The following is a 25,073-nucleotide window of genomic DNA, read 5'->3' as shown; positions in this document are numbered from 1 at the left end:
GTATCAAATATTAAATAGTAATATTAAATATTAAAATGCAGTGGCATGTAATTAATTTTTTTTGAGATGCAGTTTCACTCTTGTCACGCAGACTTGACTGCAATGGTGCGATCTCGGCTCACTGCAACCTCTGCCTCCCAGGTTCAAGCAATTCTCCTGCCTTAGCCTCCTGAGTAGCTGGGATTACAGGCATGCGCCACCACGCCCATCTAATTTTTGTATTTTTAGTAGAGATGGGGTTTTGCCATGTTGGTCAGGCTGGTCTCGAACTCCTGACCTCAAGTGATCCACCTGCCTTGGCCTCCCAAAGCGCTGGGATTACAGGTGTGAGCCACTGCGCCTGGTCGGCATGTGCTTTTACTCCCAGCTACTTAGAGGCTGACAGGGGAGGGTTATCTGAGCTCTGGAATTTGAGGCCAGTCTGAGCAACACAGACCCCATCTCTTTTTAAAAAGATAGCAATACTGAACTAATTTTACAATTTATTTTATGTACAATCTATTTATAATTTCAGGTGGCTTATAAAACTAAAAGAAAAAATTGGATAATTATACTTAAAAACAGAACAGAGGCCATATAATGAAGTGTAATGAGTAGCTAAGGGCAAACACTTGAGAGCACCTAATTATTACTGATAGTTACTAAGTTGAGCTGTTAATAACAATTATATAATTATGCTGAGTCCAACAGCATTCATTCACGTTTGTCCCTAAAGATCAAAGGTTGCAAATTCTTAGCCTTAGGATTAGATTCAGCTTGTAAATATGTTTTGTTTGGCAGGCACAATGCTTTCAAAGAGATATGATTCTAAATGTATTTAAGCAAGACATGGTCCCCACAAGCCCTACCAATCACCCACAAAAATGTCACCAAACCCCCTTGAATGGAGTTTAACATAAATATTTGCAACCCTTGCCATATTAGAAAAAATGCTTTATTAGCACTAAACATAAGTAATTTATTTAAATCATATACAAAGATTTTGGGTAATATCTTTAAATGTAGTTTTTAAAAAGATGAAAAATGCTATTCTAGTTAATAATACTGCCCATTTCTATGAAGGCTCAAGACATGCTGATAGATAAAAAGGCTCTAGTATTATCTCTCTAGCTAAGTTATTATAAGAAGAAATGTTGAAAACTGCAAAGCATTATAGATTTACATCACATGAAATGGTTTATATCAGTTATTAAATATTTCCAGTTAATCTTTTACAAATGCTATTTTATAACTTATATATTAATTCATTTAATATTCACCACAGTTCTATGAGGAAGATACTATTATTATATCCATTTTAGACAGAGGTTAAGTAACTTACCCAAGGTAATACAGGTGGCCCCGTGGTGAGCTAGGGTTTAGAATCAGGTTGCCTGGCTCAGGAATTCAAGCTCTTAACCCCACAGTATATTAAAGTGAAAGCTGTATGTTTAGGCTACCAGAAATGAAGACCACAATGTATTACTCAATAATGAACACTTAAGAGCTGGACTCAAAATTTTGTCCAGATAGGTCAACCTACTTTAGTGGGCACTATCAAAACAAATTAAATTTTTCTTTACCGCCATACGATAAGCTTCTTTGAGAGATTCTACTTCTGCTGACAATTTCTTGATTTCTGCTTGCATTCTTGCTTCTACATGAGCTTCACGTACTTTAGAAGCCCCCAGTTCTTCAGCTAAATGGTTTCCATGAGCATCCTTAGAAATGACATATTGAGTAAAAGCTATAAAACTTGTTTATTTGGTTATTATAGCTAAACTAATCCAGTGCATTATTGGAAGCAGTTTAATTTTTTTATATTATATAAACACAGACACAAAGTTAACTTACTAAATAGTATGCTTTAAAATCTAGACATTTCAGAGACTATTAATGGGAGAGTATTAATATAATTGTTTGCTGTCATCATAAAATAGAGGTTCACTAACCAATGCTTTCTATAAAATGAACTATTAATAATAACCACAGGACACTGAACTCTGGCAGATAACAGTCTACTGCTAGGTATGCCTGTATATTTTTGCTCACTATATATATTGTCTATTTATCAACAGTCAGTTGTGTTTTTATTCAAACTTATTTATGCTAATTTAGCTAACTGTGCTTGTAATTTTAATTGTGTAATTTTATTATAGATTATGAACATGATGAAATAAGCAAATGCAAAGTTTTTATCCAAAAACTAAGTTATATGTTTTGAGCCAGCTCAATGAGTAAGTCATGAACATTTTGCTATCCAATTAGAAGCACTCACAATTGTTATAAAATATGGTAGGAGGTCCCATAAAAATATAACATGTTACAGTCTGATTCACTTACAAATGTCTTTTAATTAATTCTTCCTCCACTTTAAAGAAAGCAAAATTGGAAACTATAGATGATAGAATATAGTGTGGTGAAAGACCAGGTAGGATTCTAGTTATGTGAGAAAGACTAGGTAGAATTCTAATCAAATGACTCATACAAAAAGAACCAAGGTTTGGCCCTACATCAAAGGAAAAACATATCAATATATATTTAGTTTTGGGTTAAAATATAATATTTAAAACACTGTCAATTAAAAAACTCCTAACTTTAATTCACTTTTTAAAGTGAGCTTAGCTTATCAAATAAAAACCAATTGTACACTTTGACACTATTGATAAAGGCAGAAATGAGATAAAAGTAGATAGCTTTCCTTTTCCTAGAACCCCAAATGTATAATATATCTCTAATAAACATTCTCTATGTATGCTTTACTGGTCTAACCATCCAGAAATGTGAATAACAACATAGGTAGGCTTAACCAAAATTAAAGGTAAAAATATTTTAATTCAATTCCTATGGAATTGAATTAAACCATGGAAACCATGAATTAAACAATGGAAAGCAGATTTTTTTTTTTGCAACATCAATAAACACATTTTTCTTAAAGTCTAAATAATTAACCCAAGTATACCAATGTAAATATTTTTAAGCCAAGTAGTTAACTTCCTACCAAATACTGGAAAAATAAAATTTATATTAGTACTCTTGCTTTTTAAAAGCACTTTACCTCTAAGTTACTTTACCAACAAGGGTTTTGAACTACAGGTTTCCTAAAAGTTACAAATTTACATAGTTACAAATTTGGATAGTTTTCATGTTTTTTTTTTTTTTGAGATAGATGGAGTCTCACTCTGTCACCCAGGCTGGGGTGCAGTGGCACGACCTCAGCTCACTGCAACTTCTGCCTTCGGGGTTCAAGCGATTCCCCTGCCTCAGCCTCCCGAGTAGCTGGGACTACAGGTGCCCGCCATCATGCCTGGCTAATTTTTTTTTGTATTTTTAGTAGAGATGGTGTTCACCATATTGGCCAGGCTGGTCTCGAACTCCTGACCTTGTTATCCGCCTGCCTCGGCCTCCCAAAGTACTGGGATTACAGGTGTGAGCCACCGTGCCCAGCCAATAGTTTTCATTTTTAAGAGTCACTACAAATGTAAAAATTTTTACTCAAAAAAGATTAGCTTTATTTTTTCTTCAAGTAAGAGCTTGAACTCAGTTAAAAGTCTAAAAGTGCTTTATAACTCAATTTGAAAACTAGTTGAGCCAAAACTCAGTTCTGAAGGACTTCCGGGTTATATTACAATGTTATCTATATATAACACAGTTCATTATTTTCTAAAATTGTGGTAAAATATACACAAAATTGACCATTTTAACCATTTTTAAGTGTATAATTCGGTGGGATTAAGTACATTCACACTGTTGTGCAATACAGTTCATTTTTGCAAGAACTATATTCTACAGTTCAAAAAAATGCTAATATTTGTAAGATTTCAGATACATAAGATTATTTAAAATAGGGATTACTTTCTCTTTAGAGAGTTGCTTTATATCCTCCAGTTCACTAGAGAGCCTTTCTATTTCTCTCTGCGCTTGGACTTGCTGACGACGAGCCTCTGCCAATTCTGTGTGAGAGTTCTGCACCTGCTCCCGGGTTAGCCTCAATTCTTGCCCCAAATCTATGGCCTCCTTGTACTGAGTGGCAATGTACTGTTCCTGCTCTTTCATAACCTGAAAAGCATAAGGTATTTGTAGGTTTCAGAATGAAATATGTAGATAACCTATTTCTTATTCTGATTTTGCTTAATAAGTAAATTTCTCCCTTCCAACTAAATCCTTTAACATACAATGAGTATCACCCACTGTGAAACTGATATTCAAGAAAAAAAATCTAATAAGAAAATGACAAAAATACCATAATTGGGACTCTTATTGATATATATTACATGACTGTAACATACACAAGCCATATAATCTTTTATCATTTTGAACGTAATATTTATGACAGAAAACATAAAGAGAAAAGAGAAGTTAACATTTGATTATCTATGTCAAAGACAGAGAATATATTGGCATAGATTATTAAAATCCACCATTTAATCCACACAGCTGGGTTAAGGTCTTACTCTCTGTGAAAGTAAAACTTATCACTGGGGCTGCTACTCCCACTGAAATGGTTTTATATTACTCAATTAAATTTCTAATAAAGTATTCCTACCCCCCTCCCCACTCCCCCTCCCCCCCTCCTCCTTCTTCCTCTTCCTCCTCCTTCTTCCTCTTCTTTCTTTTCTTCTTCTTCGTTTGGTACAGGCTCCTGCTCTGTTGCCCAGATTGGAGGGCAGTGGCGTGATCACAAATCACTGCTGCCTTGACCTCCCAGGCTCAAGCAATCCTCCCACCTCAGCCTCCCAAGTAGCTGGGACCACAGGCATGCATCACCACACCTAGCTAGTTTTTTAATGTTTCTGTAGAGACAGGGGTCCCACTGCTACGATGCCCAGGCTGGTCTTGAATTTCTGGGCTCAAATGATCCTGCCAACTTGGCCTCCCAAAGTGCTGGGATTGTAAGTGTGAGTCATCATGCCTGATCCTAAATTCACTTTTTAAAAAAGCAAGTGGAGGAATGAATTCACCAGTCAACACACATGCATACTGATGATATGAAGTCATCAAACTTCATCTGGCAACTCAGTGCACTTGGTCTCAATGTACAATTATTTATTTATCCATTCTTTTGATGGAGTTCCTAATAGACAAAACACTGTATCTTATTAATAGCTGACTCTTCGGCCGGGCACGGTAGCTCACGCCTGTAATCCCAGCACTTTGGGAGGCCGAGGCAGGCGGATCACAAGGTCAGGAGTTCAAAACCAGCCTGGCCAATATGGTGAAACACCATCTCTACTAAAAATACAAAAATTAGCCAGGCGTGGTGGCAGGCGCCTGTAATCCCAGCTACTCGGGAGGCTGAGGCAGGAGAATCACTGGAACCCGGAAAGCAGAGGTTGCAATGAGCCAAGATTGTGCCACTGCACTCCAGCCTGGGCAACAGAGAGAGGCTCACTCTCAAAAAAAAAAAAAAAAAAAAAAAGCTGACTCCTCAATTCTATTACATAGCAGTTTCTCAATAAATATTTGTCAACCAAATAAGCATATATTGTAGATTTACTATATGAAAGATAGCCGGCAAAGGCCTGTATACACAGATAAATAAGACACTGTCTTTGCCTATACCTAGACCATCGGAAAAATATTTTAAAAGGTCAAAGAAACTAACAGGTTTCTGGCACAAAAAACTAGCCTAAAAACAGTTATGGCACAGTTTCTGTATATTAAAACCAACCAGTTTAAAACATAAAGATTCATTTCACTCAACAGAGACTACCACTTGTTCCTTAGGTGGAAATAATTTGCTTACACTCTCCATTTCTTTCATCCTTTGTTGTGTTCTTTCGATTTCTTTTTTCAGTTGACTTATCTCCTGTTCATTTTGTAGCATTACAAACTCTTTTTCTCGAAGCTGTTCTTTAGCATTTTGTAATTTGTCATTCAAACTTTCTATCTGAATTTTAAACAGATAAGCAGTATCAATAAAACTAATGAAATGTAATTTAATCAATGCTGTGTTCCAAGTAAGTCAAGCTTTAAACACTCATATCTAAAAGCAAAATATAAATAGGTTAAGGCAATCGTATCCTGGAAATAAGCACAAAAATTCTTATACTTGGACATTACCAGAAAGGCAGAATAGAGGGTAACCCACTCATATTCCCCCACAACAACAGGAATCCTGCACCCTCTCAGACTTCACCACTATAAAATGTATCTATGTAACCAAAACTACTTGTACCCCAAAAGCGACTGAAATTTAAAAACTAAAATACATAAAAGTAGAAGTTGTATTCTACCATTATATTAAATAGAGAAGAATTTTTGTTTTTGTTTTAGCTTATAGAAGTCTGTAAATTACAAAATGAAAATTATGTCTTCACCCCAGTCTCTCAACAATACCTAGAGGTAAATAAACACTGTTAATTTAAAATAAAATAAAATAAAAAAAGAATCCTGCACCTTTCCATAGTCAAAAGTCTCTTTGCAGGAGCCTCAGGATTCAGGTAGGAGTTTGTGAAATCCTGGTAGAGACGAAGACGTGGGAGGGTTATTTTGAGAGCACAGACAGAAACCCAGGTGGCTGATCTGCCAAGCTTGCTTCTGGGTTCAAGCCTGGAAACAGCCCACGTCCCCAAGGGACTTGGCTACAGCCCCATTTGGCCTTGAGCCTGCAAGCACAACCATCTGAAAAGGGGTCCATAAGGAATCATGCATACTAGTGCCTTAGTGGAAAGGCTCTCTCCCTGCTGACATCAGTATCAGCAGTGAACCGGAAAGGTGCCTGGTGACTCTGCTCCAACTCCCCTCAGCTGAGGTCCCAGCTCTGAGCTGCTCACACACAGACCCAAAGGGAGACCTGTCCTTATCCTGCCGCCTAGGAGTCTAAGCCTCCTTGAAAGGCTTGCCAACCTCTGTCCCAGAGCAGATCCCAAGGGGACCCAGTCTCAGCTCCTACTCTCCTGCTGCAATCAGGGAACTATCCCATCTGTGCAGGGACTTGCTGGGAGACATATACCCCTCTGAAATAATGAGATAGGCTCTCCAGCCTCTGTCCTACAGCAGATGCTAAAGGGGTTAAATCTCAGCTCCAGCACCTCCCACTGTAGACAGGCAACTATTCCATCTGAGCTGAGACCTGCTGGCCCTGTCTGGGCCAACAAGATAGGTTCTCCAGCCTCCATCTCACAGCAGATGCCGAGGGGGCCCAGTCTCAACTCTAGCTCCTCACACTGTCGTTGGGGAAATATCCTGTGAAGGAGCTTGCTGGGCTATGTGTGCCCCTCTAAGCTGAGACTGGGCTCTCCAGCCTCCATTCCACAATATATCCCAAGAGGGCCAGTCTCAACTCCAGCCCCTTTCATTGCAACTAGAGACTCATCCCACCCGTCAAAAGATTTGCTGGGAAACGTGCCCATCTGGGCCACCAGGACAGCCTTCTGGACCTGGGTCCCTGGCAAGCATTCCCACAGCCTTAGTACGCAACTTGAATCTTTCCTAGGTCCATGTGGGCCAGAAAGCCATGTCAACCTTGAAGCCCTCGTAAGACCTGCAGCAAGCCTGGATGTAGATCATTCTCTAGTGTTCAACAGCTACAGTGATCACAGCCTCAGGGAAAACAAAAGCCAGTTTGCTTAAATTCCTGGAAGGGCCTCCCAAAAAGGACAAGCACAAACTAAGCCAGACTGCAAAGACTAAAATAAATACCCAGTCCCTGAATATGCAGATGTCATTGCATATCTACAAGCATCAAGAACACTGAAAGAAATACGACCTTACCAAATGAACAAAATTAGGCACCAGAGAGTAACCTTGAAGTGATGGAGATGTGTGATCTCTCAAAGAACTGAAAATAGCTATTTTAAGGAAGTTCAACAAACTCTAAGAAGAGAATCAATTGAGAAATTTATCAAAAAAATTTAACAGAGAATAAAATAATTTTTAAAAAATCAAACAAAAATTTTGGAGCTAAAAAATACAATAAATGAAGTCAAAAATGAAATTAAGAGCATCAACAGCAGAATGGGTCAAATAGAATCAGTGAGCTTGAAGATGGACTATTTGAAAGTATATAATCAGAGCTGAGGATGGTGGCTCACACCTGTAATCCCAGACACTCAGTAGGCTGAGAGGATCACTTGAGCCCAGGAGTTTGAGACCAGACTGAGTCACATAGTGAAACTCCATCACTTAAAATAATTTTTTTTTTAATTAGCCAGGTGTGGCGGCATGCACCTGTAATCCCAGCTACTCACAATGTGGAAGTGGGAGGATTCTTTGAGCCCAGGTGGTCAAGGCTACATTGAGCTATGATTGTGCCACTGCACTCCACCTCCGGGTAACAGAGACCCCATGTTAGTTAGTTAGTTAGTTAGTTAGTTAGTTAGATAGATAGATAGATAAATAGACTACACAGTGAGAGGAGGAATAAAGGAATAAAAAGGAATAAACAAAGCTTATGGGATCTTTGGGACAACATCAAAAGAGCAAATATTTGAATCATTGGAGTTAAAAAGAGAACTGAGAAAGACGGGTAGAAAGCTTTTTTAAAGAAACAACAGAAAAATTTCCAAACCTGAGGAAAGAAATAAGTATGCAGGTATAAAGAGGTCAAAGATCACTAATCAGATTCAACCCAAATAATAACACCCTAAGACATATTATAATGAAACTCTCAAAGATCAAAGACAAACACAGGATCCTGAAAGCAGTGAGAGAAAAGCAGCAAATAATATGTAAGGAAGATCCAATATGCCTGGTAGCAGACACCTCAGCAGAAATTTACAGACCAGGAGGGAGTAAGATGACATACGCAGTGTTGAACAAAAAAAACCTGTCGATCATGAATACCGTGCCAAGCACAGTTATCCTTCAGAAATGAAGAAGAGATGCTTTCCCAAACATATCGCTACTAGACTACTGTCCTGCAAGAAATGCTAAAGGGAATACTTCAAACTTAAAAGGAAAACAGCCACTGATGTGACTGTTATACCAACATTGAAATCATGGTGTGTGAAGCACTTATATCTTTAGTAAGAAGACTAAAAGGCAAAATTATTAAAAATAATAATTACAACAATTTATTCAGTGATAGGCAATAAAACAATTTATTTGGAACACCAAAAATTCAAAATGTGGAAAGATAAGGAGATTAAAGTATACAAGTTTTTACTTTTTTTTTTGTTTTTGCTATCACAGTTAAGTTGATATCAGTTTTTGATAACTTCTTATAATAGGATGTTTTGTATAAGTCTCACCACAAAGCAAAAACCTATGAGAGATACACTAAAAATAAACAGCAACCAATTAATCATACTACCAGAAAAAATCATTTAACCACAATGAAAGATAGTAAGTAGGAAAGAAAGGGAGGAGTTACAAAACAACTAAGAAACAAGTAACAGAAAGGCACAGATCCTTACCTATTAATAATAATATTGAGGGGTGGAGCCAAGATGGCCGAATAGGAACAGCTCTGGTCTCCAGCTCCCAGCCCCAGCGACACAGAAGACGGCTGATTTCTGCATTTCTGCTTGAGGTACCGGTTTCATCTCACTAGGGAGTGCCTAACAGTGGGTGCAGGACAGTCGGTGAAGCGCACCGTGCGCGAGCCAAAGCAGGGCGAGGCATTGCCTCACTCGGGAAGCGCAAGGGGTCAGGGAGTTCCCTTTCCTAGTCAAAGAAAGGGGAAACAGACGGCACCTGGAATATCGGGTCAGTCCCATCCTAATACTGCGCTTTTCCAACGGGCCTGGAAAACGGCACACTAGGAGATTGTGTCCCGCACCTGGCTCGGAGGGTCCTATGCCCACGGAGTCTCGCTGATTGCTAGCACAGTCTGAGATCAAGCTGCAAGGCGGCAGCGAGGCTGGGGGAGGGGCACCCACCATTGCCCAGGCTTGCTTAGGTAAACAAAGCAGCCAGGAAGCTCGAACTGGGTGGACCCCACCACAGCTCAAGGAGGCCTGCCTGCCTCTGTAGGCTCCACCTCTGGGGGCAGGGCACAGACAAACAAAAACTCAGCAAGAACCTCCATAGACTTAAATGTCCCTGTCTGACAGACAGCTTTGAAGAGAGTAGTGGTTCTCCCAGCACGCAGCTGGAGATCTGAGAACGGACAGACTGCCTCCTAAAGTGGGTCCCTCACCCCTGAGCAGCCTAACTGGGAGGCACCCCCCCAGTAGGGACAGACTGACACCTCATTCAGCTGGGTACTCCTCTGAGACAAAACTTTCAGAGGAACTATCAGACAGCTGAATTTGTGGTCTCACGAAAATCCGCTGTTCTGCAGCCACCGCTGCTGATACCCAGCCAAACAGGGTCTGGAGTGGACCTCTAGTAAACTCCAGCAGACCTGCAGCTGAGGGTCCTGTCTGGTAGAAGGAAAACTAACAAACAGAAAGGACATCCACACCAAAAACCCATCTGTACATCACCATCATCAAAGACAAAAAGTAGATAAAACCACAAAGATGGGGAAAAAACAGAGCAAAAAAACTGGAAACTCTAAAAAACAGAGCACCTCTCCTCCTCCAAAGGAACGCAGTTCCTCACCAGCAACGGAACAAAGCTGGATGGAGGATGACTTTGACGAGTTGAGAGAAGGCTTCAGACGATCAAACTACTCTGAGCTACGAGAGGAAATTCAAAACAATAGCAAAGAAGTTAAAAACTTTGAAAAAAAATTAGAAGAATGGATAACTAGAATAACCAATGGAGAGAAGGGCTTAAAGGAGCTGATGGAGCTGAAAGCCAAGTTTCGAGAACTACGCAAAGATTGCAGAAGCCTCAGTAGCAGATGCGATCAACTGGAAGAAAGGGTATCGCTGATGGAAGATGAAATGAATGAAATGAAGAGAGAAGGGAAGTTTAGAGAAAAAAGAATAAAAAGAAATGAACAAAGCCTCCAAGAAATTTGGGACTATGTGAAAAGACCAAACCTACGTCTGATTGGTGTACCTGAAAATGATGGGGAGAATGGAACCAAGTTGGAAAACACTCTGCAAGATATTATCCAGGAGAACTTCCCCAATCTAGCAAGGCAGGCCAGCATTCAGATTCAGGAAATACAGAGAACGCCACAAAGATACTCCTCGAGAAGGGCAACTCCAAGACACATAATTGTCAGATTCACCAAAGTTGAAATGAAGGAAAAAATGTTAAGGGCAGCCAGAGAGAAAGGTCGGGTTACCCACAAAGGGAAGCCCATCAGACTAACAGCTGATCTCTCAGCAGAAACTCTACAAGCCAGAAGAGAGTGGGGGCCGATATTCAACATTCTTAAAGAAAAGAATTTTCAACCCAGAATTTCCTATCCCGCCAAACTAAGCTTCATAAGTGAAGGAGAAATAAAATACTTTACAGACAAGCAAACACTGAGTGATTTTGTCACCACCAGGCCTGCCCTAAAAGAGCTCCTGAAGGAAGCACTAAACATGGAAAGGAACAACCGGTACCAGCCACTGCAAAAACACGCCAAATTGTAAAGACCATCGAGGCTAGGAAGAAACTATAGCAACTAACGAGCAAAATAACCAACTAACATCATAATGACAGGATCAGATTCACACATAACAATATTAACGTTAAATGTAAATGGGCTAAATGCTCCAATCAAAAGACACAGACTGGCAAACTGGATAAGGAGTCAGGACCCATCAGTGTGCTGTATTCAGGAAACCCATCTCACGTGCAGAGACACACATAGACTCAAAATAAAGGGATGGAGGAAGATCTATCAAGCAACTGGAAAACAAAAAAAGGCAGGGGTTGCAATCCTAGTCTCTGATAAAATAGACTTTAAACCAACAAAGATCAAAAGAGACAAAGAAGGCCATTACATAATGGTAAAGGGATCAATTCAACAAGAAGAGCTAACTATCCTAAATATATATGCACCCAACACAGGAGCACCCAGATTCATAAAGCAAGTCCTCAGTGACCTACAAAGGGACTTAAACTCCCACACAATAATAATGGGAGATTTTAACACCCCACTGTCAACATTAGACAGATCAACGAGACAGAAAGTTAACAAGGATATCCAGGAATTGAACTCAGCTCTACATAAAGTGGACCTAATAGACATCTACAGAACTCTGCACCCCAAGTCAACAGAATATACATTTTTTTCAGCACCACACCACACCTATTCCAAAATTGACCACATAGTTGGAAGTAAAGCTCTCCTCAGCAAATGTAAAAGAACAGAAATTATAACAAACTGTCTCTCAGACCACAGTGCAATCAAACTAGAACTCAGGATTAAGAAACTCACTCAAAACCACTCAACTACATGGAAACTGAACAACCTGCTCCTGAATGACTATTAGGTACATAATGAAATGAAGGCAGAAATAAAGATGTTCTTTGAAACCAACGAGAACAAAGACACAACATACCAGAATCTCTGGGACACGTTCAAAGCAGTGTGTAGAGGGAAATTTATAGCACTAAATGCCCACAAGAGAAAGCAGGAAAGATCCAAAATTGACACCCTAACATCACAATTAAAAGAACTAGAAAAGCAAGAGCAAACACATTCAAAAGCTAGCAGAAGGCTAGAAATAACTAAAATCAGAGCAGAACTGAAGGAAATAGAGACACAAAAAACCCTTCAAAAAATTAATAATCCAGGAGCTGGTTTTTTGAAAAGATCAACAAAATTGATAGACCGCTAGCAAGACTAATAAAGAAGAAAAGAGAGAAGAATCAAATAGATGCAATAAAAAACGAAAAAGGGGATATCACCACCGATCCCACAGAAATACAATCTACCATCAGAGAATACTACAAACACCTCTATGCAAATAAACTAGAAAATCTAGAAGAATTGGATAAATTCCTCGACAAATACACCCTCCCAAGACTAAACCAGGAAGAAGTTGAATCTCTGAATAGACCAATAACAGGTTCTGAAATTGTGGCAATAATCAATAGCTTACCAACCAAAAAGAGTCCAGGACCTGATGGATTCACAGCTGAATTCTACCAGAGGTACAAGGAGGAACTGGTACCATTCCTTCTGAAACTATTCCAATCGATAGAAAAAGAGGGAATCCTCCCTAACACATTTTACGAAGCCAGCATCGTCCTGATACCAAAGCCTGGCAGAGACATAACCAAAAAAGAGAATTTCAGACCAATATCCTTGATGAACATTGATGCAAAAATCCTCAATAAAATACTGGCAAACCGAATCCAGCAGCACATCAAAAAGCTTATCCACCATAATCAAGTGGGCTTCATCCCTGGGATGCAAGGCTGGTTCAACATACGCAAATCAATAAATGTAATCCAGCATATAAACAGAACCAAAGACAAAAACCACATGATTATCTCAATAGATGCAGAAAAGGCCTTTGACAAAATTCAACAACCCTTCATGCTAAAAACTCTCAATAAATTAGGTATTGATGGGACGTATCTCAAAATAATAAGAGCTATCTACGACAAACCCACAGCCAATATCATACTGAATGGGCAAAAACTGGAAGCATTCCCTCTGAAAACTGGCACAAGACAGGGATGCCCTCTCTCACCGCTCCTATTCAACATAGTGCTGGAAGTTCTGGCCAGAGCAATCAGGCAGGAGAAGGAAATAAAGGGTATTCAATTAGGAAAAGAGGAAGTCAAATTGTCCCTGTTTGCAGATGACATGATTGTATATCTAGAAAACCCCATTGTCTCAGCCCAAAATCTCCTTAAGCTGATTAGCAACTTCAGCAAAGTCTCAGGATACAAAATTAATGTACAAAAATCACAAGCATTCTTGTACACCAATAACAGACAAACAGAGAGCCAAATCATGAGTGAACTCCCATTCACAATTGCTTCAAGGAGAATCAAATACCTAGGAATCCAACTTACAAGGGATGTGAAGGACCTCTTCAAGGAGAACTACAAACCACTGCTCAATGAAATAAAAGAGGATACAAACAAATGGAAGAAAATTCCATGCTCATGGGTTGGAAGAATCAATATCGTGAAAATGGCCATACTGCCCAAGGTAATTTATAGATTCAATGCCATCCCCATCAAGCTACCAATGACTTTCTTTACAGAATTGGAAAAAACTACTTTAAAGTTCATATGGAACCAAAAAAGAGCCCGCATCGCCAAGTCAATCCTAAGCCAAAAGAACAAAGCTGGAGGCATCACGCTACCTGACTTTAAACTATACTACAAGGCTACAGTAACCAAAACAGCATGGTACTGGTACCACAACAGAGACATAGATCAATGGAACAGAACAGAGCCCTCAGAAATGATGCCGCATATCTACAACTATCTGATCTTTGACAAACCTGACAAAAACAAGAAATGGGGAAAGGATTCCCTATTTAATAAATGGTGCTGGGAAAACTGGCTAGCCATATGTAGAAAGCTGCAACTGGATCCCTTCCTTACACCTTATACAAAAATTAATTCAAGATGGATTAAAGACTTATATGTTAGACCTAAAACCATTAAAATCCTACAAGAAAACCTAGGCAATACCATTCAGGACATAGGCGTGGGCAAGGACTTCATGTCTAAAACACCAAAAGCAATGGCAACAAAAGCCAAAATTGACAAATGGGATCTCATTAAACTAAAGAGCTTCTGCACAGCAAAAGAAACTACCATCAGAGTGAACAGGCAACCTACAGAATGGGAGAACATTTTTGCAACCTACTCATCTGACAAAGGGCTAATATCCAGAATCTACAATGAACTCAAACAAATTTACAAGAAAAAAACAAACAACCCCATCAAAAAGTGGGCAAAGGACATGAACAGACACTTCTCAAAAGAAGACATTTATGCAGCCAAAAAACACATGAAGAAATGCTCATCATCACTGGCCATCAGAGAAATGCAAATCAAAACCACAGTGAGATACCATCTCACACCAGTGAGAATGGCCATCATTAAAAAGTCAGGAAACAACAGGTGCTGGAGAGGATGTGGAGAAATAGGAACACTTTTACACTGTTGGTGGGACTGTAAACTAGTTCAACCATTGTGGAAGTCAGTGTGGCGATTCCTCAGGGATCTCGAACTAGAAATACCATTTGACCCAGCCATCCCATTACTGGGTATATACCCAAAGGACTATAAATCATGCTGCTATAAAGACACATGCACACGTATGTTTATTGCGGCACTATTCACAATAGCAAAGAGTTGGAACCAACCCAAATGTCCAACAACAATAGACTGGATTAAGAAAATGTGGCACATATACACCATGGAATACTATGCAGCCATAAAAAATGATGAGTTCGTGTCCTTTGTAGGGACGTGGATGAAACTGGAGAACATCATTCTCAGTAAACTATCGCAAGGATAAAAAACCAAACACCGCATGTTCTCACTCATAGGTGGGAATTGAACAATGAGAACTCATGGACACAGGAAGGGGAACATCACACTCCGGGGACTGTTGTGGGGTGGGGGGATGGGGGAGGGACAGCATTAGGAGATACACCTAATGCTAAATGACGAGTTGATGGGTGCAGGAAATCAACATGGCACATGGATACATATGTAACAAACCTGCACATTGTGCACATGTACCCTAAAACCCTAAAGTATAATTAAAAAAAAAATAATAATAATAATAATATTGAATGTAACTGGACTAAATTTTCCATTTAAAACACATAGAGTGGGTGAATGGATTAAAAAACAAATCCAACTATATGCTTCCTAAAAGAAATTCACTTCATAAAGACACACATAGACTGAAAGTAAAAGAATGCAAAAAGATATTCCATTCAAATGGAAATCAAAAGAGCAGAAATGGCTATACTTAGACAAAACAGACTACAGATCAAAGACAGTAAAAAGAGACAAAGAAGGCCAGTATATAATAATAAATGTGTCATGCTAGCAAGAGGATATAAAAATTATAAATATCTATGCACCCAGGCATATAAAGCTCCTGAGTACATAAAGCAAACATTAATAGATATCAAGGGACAAATAGGTGGTTGCAGTAAAACAATAGACAGGGAATTCAATACCCCACTCTCAGTAATAGACAGGTTGTCCAGATTAAAAAAACCAACAAAGAAACATCAGAGTTCAACTAAAAACTAGGCCAAGGAGGCATTTTGTAACTGACATTTACAGAACATTTCATCCACTGTTGCTGAATACATATTCTTTTTTTTCCCTCTTTTCTTTTTTTTTTTTTGACAGGGTCTCACTCTGATGCCCAGGCTGGAGTGCAGTGGCACAATCATAGCTCACTGCAGCATCGACCTCCTGGGTTCAAGTGATCCTCCCGCCTCAGCCTCCCAAGTAGCTGGGACTACAAGTGCTCATCATCACACCTGGCTAATTTTTTTTCACTTTTTGTAGAGACAGGGTCCCACTATGTTGCCCAGGCTCACCTTCTCATCTGCACATGTAATATTATCCAGAATACATAAATATGTTAGGCCACAAAATAAGTCTCATCAAATTTTAAAAGGCAGAAATCCTATCAAATATATTATCTAACCACTATGGAATAAAAATAGAAATCAATAATAAGAGGAACTTTAGAAATTATATAAATACATAAAATGTAAACAACATGCACCTGAATGAACAAAGGGTGAGTGAAGAAATTTTTTTTAAAAAAATTTTAATGTCTTGAAACAAATAAAAATGGATATACAACATAACAAAATCTACGGGCTACTGTGAATGCAGTACCAAGAGGAAAGTTTATAGCAATAACTGCTTACGTCAAAAAAATATAAAAATTTCAAACAAACAGTGCACCTAAGGGTGCATGTTAAAATTAAAAGCATTATTGAAAATATTATTGGACATATTACTGAAAATGATGCTTTTAGAATTGCACTGAGAATATATTTGATAGGATTTCTACCTTTAAAAATTTGATGAGACTTATTTTGTGGCCTAACATATTATATATTCTGGATAATACATAATACATTTATGTATTCTGGATAATTCCATGTGCTGATAAGAATGTGAGCCTGAGCAACATAGTGGGACCCTGTCTCTACAAAAGGTAAGTTCAACAACGATAGACTGGATTAAGAAAATGTGGCACATATACACCATGGAATACTATGCAGCCATAAAAAATGATGAGTTCGTGTCCTTTGTAGGGACATGGATGAAACTGGAAAACATCATTCTCAGTAAACTATCGCAAGGACAAAAAACCAAACACCGCATGTTCTCACTCATAGGTGGGAATTGAACAATGAGAACTCATGGACACAGGAAGGGGAACATCACACTCCGGGGACTGTTGTGGGGTGGGGGGAGGGGGGAGGGACAGCATTAGGAGATACACCTAATGCTAAATGACGAGTTAATGGGTGCAGGAAATCAACATGGCACATGGATACATATGTAACAAACCTGCACATTGTGCACATGTACCCTAAAACCCTGAAGTATAATAAAAAAAAAAAAAAAAAAAAAAAAAAAAGGTAAGTTCAAGTTGGTCTTGAACTGCCTTTCCCACACTGGAATAGCAACAGCCAAACCCAATATTATTAGAAGGAAAGCGGTAATAAAGATCAGAGCAAAAATAAATGAAATTGAGACTATAAAACAATACAGAGGATAAATGAAACAAAGAGTTGATTTCTTGAAAAGATAAAATTAACAAATACCTTTAGATGACTACGAAGAGAATCCAAATAAATAAAATGAGATGAAAAAGGAAACATTACAACTCATACTACAGAAATACAAAGGATCACTACAGACTACTATGAACAACTACATACCAACAAATTGGAAAAACCAGAAGAAATGGATAAATTCCTGGACCCACACAACCTACTGAGACTGAACCATGAAGAAACAGAAAACTTGAATAGAACAATAACAAGTAATGAGATAAAAGCAGTAATAAAAAGTTGCCCATCAAAGAAAAGCCCAGGATCTGATAGATTCACTGCTGAATTCTACCATTTAAAGAAAAACTAATACCAATTCTACTCAAACTATTACAAAAAATTGAAGAGGAGGGAACACTTTTTTTTTTTTTTTTGAGACAGGGTTTCACTCTGTCACCCAGGCTGGGGTGCAGTTGTGCACTCATGGCTTAATGCAGCCTCTACTTCCCAGGCTCAAGCAATCCTTCCACCTCAGCCTCCTTAGTAGCTGGGACTACAGGCACATGCCACTACACCTGGCTAATTTTTCTATTTTCTATGGAGATGGGGTTTCACCAGGTTGTCTAGGTTGGTCTTGAACTGAGCTCAGGCAATCTGCCCACCTCGACCTCCCAAAGTGCTGGGATTACAGGCACACACCACCATGCCTGGCCCACTTCTAAACTCATTCTACAAGGCCAGCATTACCCTGATACCAAAACCAGACAAGGACATAACAGAAACAGAAAACAACAGGCCAATATCCCTGATGAACACAGAGGCAGAATCCACAACAAAATACCATCAAACTGAATTCAAAAACATTTTTAAAAGAGCATTCACCATAACCAAGTGGAATTCATCCCAGGGATGCCAAGATGGTTCAACACACACAAATCATTAAACATGATACATTACATCAACAGAATCAAGGACAAAAACCATATAATAATTTCATGTTAAAATTAAAAGCATTATTGAAAAGCATCAGATAAAATTCAACATCTTTTCACTGTAAAAGCTCTCAACAAATTGGGTATAGAAGGAAAATAACAGGCTGGGCGCAGTGGCTCACGCCTGTAATCCCAGCACTTTGGAAGGCCGAGGTGTGTGAAATCATGAGGTCAGGAGTTCAAGACCAGCCTGGCCAAGATGGTGAAACCCAGTCTCTACTAAAAATACAAAAATTAGCCGAGCGTGGTGGTGGGCACCTGTAATCCCAGCTACTGGGGAGGCTGAGGCAGAGAACTGCTTGAATGTGGGAGGCGGAGGTTGCAGTGAGCTGAGATCGAGCCACTGCACTCTCGCCTGGGTGACAGAGCAAGACTCCGTCTCAAAAAAAAAAAAAAAAAAGAAGGAAAATAACGCAGTAAAGATCATTTACAACAAACCCATAGTTAATGTCATAGGAATAGGTAAAAACTGAAAGTCTTTCCACTAAGATATAGAACAAGACAAGTATGCCCACTTTCACCACTATTATTCAGTATAATACTGGGAGTCCTGACTAGAGCAACTAGACAAGAGAAAGAAAGGGCATCCAAATTGGAAAGAGAGAAGTTAAATTATCCTTGTTTGCAGAGGATATAATCTTATATTTGGAAAAATCTGAAAACTCCACCAAAAAACTATTAGAACTGATAAACAGGGCTGGTGTGGTGTCTCATGCCTGTAATCCCAGCACTTTGGGAAGCTGAGGGGGGCAGATCGCTTGAGCCCAGGAGTTTGAGACCTACCTAGGCAACATGGCAAAACCCCATCTCTACAAAAAATTAAAAAATTAGCCAACCATGGTGGTGCACGCCTGTAGTCCCAGCTACTTCAGAGACTGCGGTGGAGGGATCACCTGAGCTTGGGATGTTGAGGCAGCAGTGAGCTATGATCACGACACTGCACTCCAGCCCAGATGACAGGGTGAGATCTTGTCTCAAAACACAAACAACACAAAAACAAAACAAGAACTGATAAATTCAGTCAAGTTGCAAGATACAAAATTAACATACAAAAATCAGTAGCATTTCTATACACTAAAAGCAATCAATCTGAAAAAGAAATCAAGAAGGCAATCCTATTTAAAGCAGCCACAAAAAAATAAAGTATCTAGGAAGAAATTTAATCAAAGAAGTGAAAGATCCACAGAGTGTGGTAGCTCACGCCTGTAATCCCAAAACTTTGGGGAGACCGAGGCAGGTGGCTTGCTTGAGCCCAGGAACTCAAGGCTGCAGTGAGGTATGATCACGTGCCACTGCTCTCCAGCCTGGGCGACAGAGAGCAACTCTGTCCCCCAAAAAACAAACAAAACAACAATAACAAAAAACACCCACTATGTGAAGGGGTGTTTTTAGTTACAGTTTGAATTTTTTAAAAAATAATTAAAAATATGTAATTTTAAAATAATTTACCTGTTTGTTATATTCTTTAAGTTCCAATTCTGATTTCTCCAGAGTACCTTCTAATTTAATTATTTTTTGTTCCATTTCTCCTCTGTGCTCACGAATAGTCATATCCAAATGTGTAACCTAAAAAATAACCTTAAACTGTTGTTCAATTTTATTCTGATATAAAAACTTGTATGCTTAGAATAGGCTTTGTAATTGTTTTTTTTTTTTTTTTGAGACGGAGTCTTGCTCTATCACCCAGGCTGGAGTGCAGTGGCCCGATCTCGGCTCACTGCAAGCTCCGCCTCCCGGGTTCACGCCATTCTCCTGCCTCAGCCTCTCCGAGTAGCTGGGACTACAGGCGCCCGCCACCACGCCCGGCTAATTTTTTTGTATTTTTAGTAGAGACGGGGTTTCACTGTGGTCTCGATCTCCTGACCTCGTGATCCGCCCGCCTCGGCCTCCCAAAGTGCTGGGATTACAAGCGTGAGCCACCGCGCCCGGCCTGGCTTTGTAATTGTTTATAGCGAGTATAACAAGTATAAACTCATTTCAAATTATTTTTTAAATGGGAAAAATAATCATTGTTTACTAATACTGGTTCATGAGCCCCCTATACATTTTTTTAACAATACATAGTGACATTCAATCCCATATACATTATAGAAATAAAATATAGTTGTGTTCATAAATGACAAATAAATAATTCAGACTTCATTTTATGCTGGATAAAAAGTGCTAAATAATGCCTTCCAAATATTTTTGTTCCTCCAACACTTAGCTTCTTCTGATAAGGGGTAATATAAGGGATCAAAAGGCTCAGATACTAAGCTAATCCTCATTTTCAAAATCTACTTGCTAGAAAAATATCAAGATAAAGAGAGATGACATATCTCTAATTTAATAAACCCTATGTGCAGAGAAAAGATATGCTATAAAAATGCCCATTTTACAAAAAATTGCTGACCTCTCAAATCCTGTGTGACTGTGTCATAACAGAAAACTTCATTAAAATATAATCAAGAAAAATCAACCTGAGCTGCTCTTTGCTTTAGTTCCCAATTTCTCTCTTTAAGTGCCTGATCCATTTCAAGGAGCTCCTGCTTTTTGTCTTCAATCTCCATCTTGCATTCTCTACAATTTATCAAAGGAAAAAGATCAAAGCAGATAGTAGGAATAGTATAATTTTAAAAAGTTAGGTCAACCAGGTTACCTCTTCTATAAATTAAAAGCAAAATAATATATGCAATCAAGTCAGACTGAAAGGGTCAAATTTAAGGAATAATAGATAAAAAGATTGACATCAAGACAATTAATTTAATAAAGGGTATTCTAAAAGGGTAAAAGTTAACTCACACTGTGGTATTACAGATAATTTAAGCTAATTGTTAAAACACTCCCAGGACTCCAAGATTGAATGATTGTAAGAATTTTTAAAAATACATATCCACATTTTTTCATACACAGATCAAAGGAGTATTTCAAAGTCTTTTACATATAACAGCTGTGACTTCATTACAATTGAATGAGGCATTTAACCATAGTATTTCTCATGAGGATGTTACTCAAAATGATGCCTTACATATAAAAAAGCACTTAAATCTAATATAAAAATATTACAAATTCTAAGCCCTCTTAAACCCTAATTTATGTATAACCTTATATTATAAAATGCTTAATACTGACACAATTTTAAGGCTTTTACCAAAGTGAAGCCTGTGATCAGAGAATAATTTGAAACTCTAAGTTCTGATATGACAAAGGCTGAAAATGTTGATCTTGAAAATCTTCATATGATTTTCCAGTCTGAAATATGAAATAGTACTGATAAGGGTACTAATTTTTAAAAGAAGATTTTGAACTTCTTTAATGACTTGTTTTTAATATTCTTCTAAAAGTCTCAAGAGGTATAACACAAGGCTAAAACTAATATTCTAAAAATAGTATGAAATTAAAGAAAACTCTAACTTCTATCTATGCAAATAGTGGCGCTTCCATGATTCATCTGTTAGCTAGAACTTAAGATTTCACTGTTTACATCTTTCATGTTTTCATTCACTTACTTATTTTGCAAATATTTACTGGATGTTTCCTATGTGCCAGGGTTCTAAGTGCTGTGGATTTAATAGTAAAAAAGATAAATGTCTCTGATCTGAGTTTACATTCTAATAGCTCCAGGAGAAAAGACAGACACCTAAGTAAGAAAAATATAATATTAAGTGCTATGTTAGAGCATTAATTGCGTGATGAGGTAGTGACTGGGTGGCTACTTTAGAGTAGGTAGTCAGAGAAGGCTTCTCTCTGAAGTAATGTGAAGGACAAGAAGAAGCTGACCATATAACTGTTATTCCAGTAAAAAAGAAACAGCTATGGCCAAGGTTGCATGGTAGAAGCAAACTTGGTAAGTGTAAAGTATAAGAAAAATGTCAGGAACAAGGAGAGCTGTATGAAATGAGGCCAGAGAAGTAGACAGGAACCAGACCACATAGGGCTTTGTATTCCAAGATAAGGAACTTGGATTTTTTTTACTGTGGTAAAATTCATATAAAATTTACCATTTTAACCATTTTAAAGTGTACTATTCAGAAGCATTAAATATATTCGTAATGTTGTGTAACCATCACCACTATCTATGTCCAGTATTTTTCCATCGGTCCCCCACAAAGAACTTCATACTCATTAGCACTTATTTTCCATTTTCCCTTCCCCTAGTACCTGGCAACCACTAATCTTTCTTTCTCTATGAATTTGCCAATTCTGAATATTCCATATAAATGGAATTATGCATCATGTGTCTGGTTCCTTTCACTTAGCATAATGTTTTCAAAGTTCATGCACTTTGTACCATGTATCAGTAGTTTATTCGTTTTTATGACTGAATAATATTCTTTGTATGGATACACTATATGATATGGTTTGGCTGTGTTCCCACCCAAATCTGATCTTGAATTCCACATGTTTAGGAGAGACCCAGTGGGAGGTAATCGAATCATGGGGGCAGGTCTTTCCTTGGCTATTCTCGTGACAGTGAATAAGTCTCATGAGATCTGATGGTTTTAAAAATGGGAGGCTCCCTGCGCAAGTTCTCTTGTCTGCTACCATGTGAGATGTGCCTTTCACCTTCCACCATGATTGTGAGGCCTCCCTAGCCATGTGGAACTGTGAGTCCATTAAACCTCTTTCTTTTGTAAATTGCCCAGTCTCAGGTATGTCTTTATCAACAGTGTGAAAAGTCACTAATACAGTAAATTGGTACCAGTAAAGTGGGGCACTACTGTAGATACCCAAAAATGTGGAAGCGACTTTGGAACTGGGTAACAGGTAAGGGCTGGAACAGTTTGGAGGGCTCAGAAGAATACAGGAAAACGTGGGAAAGTTTGGAACTTCCTAGAGACTTGTTCAATGGCTTTGACCAAAATACTGATAGCGATATGGACAATAAAGTCCAGAATGAGGTGGTCTTGGAGAGAAATGAGGAACTTGTTGGGAACTGGAGCAAAAGTGACTCTTAAGTTTTAGTGAAGAGAGTGGTGGCATTTTGCCCCTGCCCTAGAGATTTGTGGAATTTTGAACTTCGGAGAGATAATTTAGGGTATCTGGCGGAAGAAATTTCTAAGTAACAAAGCACTCCAGAGGTGACTTGAGTGTGATAGAAAAGAAAATCCCATTTTCTAGGAGAAATTCAAGCTGGCTGCAGAAATTTGCGTAAGTAATGAGGAGCCAAATGTTAATTCCCAAGACAATGGGGAAAATGTCTCCAGGGCATGTCAGAGGTCTCTGCAGCAGCCTGTCCCATCACAGGCCTGGAGGCCTAGGAGGAAAAAATGGTTTCATTGGTGGGATCCAGGGTCACCATGCTGTGTGCAGCCTAGGGACTTGGTGCCCCGCATCCCAGCCACTCTAGCTGTGGCTGAAAAAGGCCAACATAGAGCATGGGCCATGGCTTCAGAGGGTGCAAGCCCCATGCCTTAGCAGCTTCTACCCAATGTTGAATCTGTGAGTACACAGAAGTCATGAATTGAGGTTTGGGAACCTCCACCTAGATTTCAGAGGATGTTTGGAAAGGCCTGGTTCTCCAGGCAGAAGTTTGCTGCTGAGGCAGGGCCTTCATGGAGAACCTCTCCTAGGAAAGTGCGGAAGGGAAATGTGGGGTGGACACCCCCATTCAGAGTCCCCACTGGGGCACTGCCTGGTGGAGCTGTGAGAAGAGGGAGGGCCACCATCCTCCAGAACCTCAGAATAACAGATGCACTGACAGCTTGCACCATGTGCCTGGAAAAGCCACAGACACTCAATGCCAGCCCGTGAAAGCAGCCAGGAGAAAGGCTGTAGCCTACAAAGCCACAGGGGTGGAGCTGCCAAGACCATGGGAACCCACCTCTTGCATCAGTGTGACCTGGATGTGAGACATGGAGTCAAAATAGATCATTTTGGAGCTTTAAGATTTAACTGCCCTGCTGAATTTCGGACTTGCATGGGGCCTGTAGCCCCTTTGTTTTGGCCAATTTCTACCATTTGGAATGGGTGTATTTACCCAATGTCTGTACCCCCACTATCTAGGAAGTAACTAACTTGCTTTTGATTTTACACGCTGACAGGCAGAAGGGATTTGCCTTGTCTCAGATGAGACTTTGGACTGTGGACTTCTGAGTTACTGCTCAAATGAATTAAGACTTTGAGAGACTGTTGGGAAGGCATGATTTGTTTTGAAATGTGAGGACATGAGATTTGGGAGGGGCTGGGGCAGAATGATATAGTTTGGCTGTGTCACCACACAAATCTCATCTTGCATTCCCACGTGTTGTGGGAGAGACCCAGTGGGAGTAATTGAATCATGGGGCCAGGTCTTTCCCATGCTGTTCTCATGAGACTGAATAAGTCTCATGAGATCTGATGGTTTTATAAAGGGGGGTTTCCCTGCACAAGCTCTCTTCTCTCGTCTGCCACCATATGAGATATGTCTTTCACCTTCCACCATGATTGTGAGGCCTCTCCAGCCACGTGGAACTATGAGTCCATTAAACTTCTTTCTTTGGTAAACTGCCCAGTCTCAGGTATGTCTTTATCAGCAGCATGAAAACGGACTAAGACACTATATTTTGTTTATCCATTCATCTGATGATGAACATTTGGGGTGTTTTCATGGCTTACTTTGTAAACA

The 25,073-nt window shown here is 39.2% G+C and overlaps 1 protein-coding gene across 33 annotated transcripts in view; it reads right to left on the bottom strand.

Annotated features, from left to right (window-relative positions):
• CCDC18 (coiled-coil domain containing 18) overlaps positions 1–25,073 on the bottom strand; it is a 109,025-nt gene that overhangs the window by 20,186 nt on the left and 63,766 nt on the right. For 27 of the 33 annotated variants that reach the window (XM_063625394.1, XM_063625408.1, XM_063625401.1 and 24 more), the window contains 5 exons: positions 20,947–21,046; positions 19,937–20,053; positions 5,726–5,869; positions 3,835–4,038; positions 1,563–1,700 (listed from right to left, as the gene is read on the bottom strand). In XM_063625394.1, the coding sequence (XP_063481464.1) occupies positions 1,563–1,700; positions 3,835–4,038; positions 5,726–5,869; positions 19,937–20,053; positions 20,947–21,046 (703 nt within the window). The remainder of the gene's footprint in view (positions 1–1,562; positions 1,701–3,834; positions 4,039–5,725; positions 5,870–19,936; positions 20,054–20,946; positions 21,047–25,073) is intronic. The other 6 variants (XM_063625410.1, XM_063625416.1, XM_063625412.1 and 3 more) reach the window with 3 other exon arrangements.

This window comes from Symphalangus syndactylus, chromosome 12 (genome assembly GCF_028878055.3).
Source record: "Symphalangus syndactylus isolate Jambi chromosome 12, NHGRI_mSymSyn1-v2.1_pri, whole genome shotgun sequence".
In the NCBI taxonomy this organism is placed as follows: Eukaryota; Metazoa; Chordata; class Mammalia; order Primates; family Hylobatidae; genus Symphalangus; species Symphalangus syndactylus.
The sequence above is the reverse complement of the archived record's forward strand: the minus strand, read 5'-3'. Positions and strand labels throughout refer to the sequence as shown.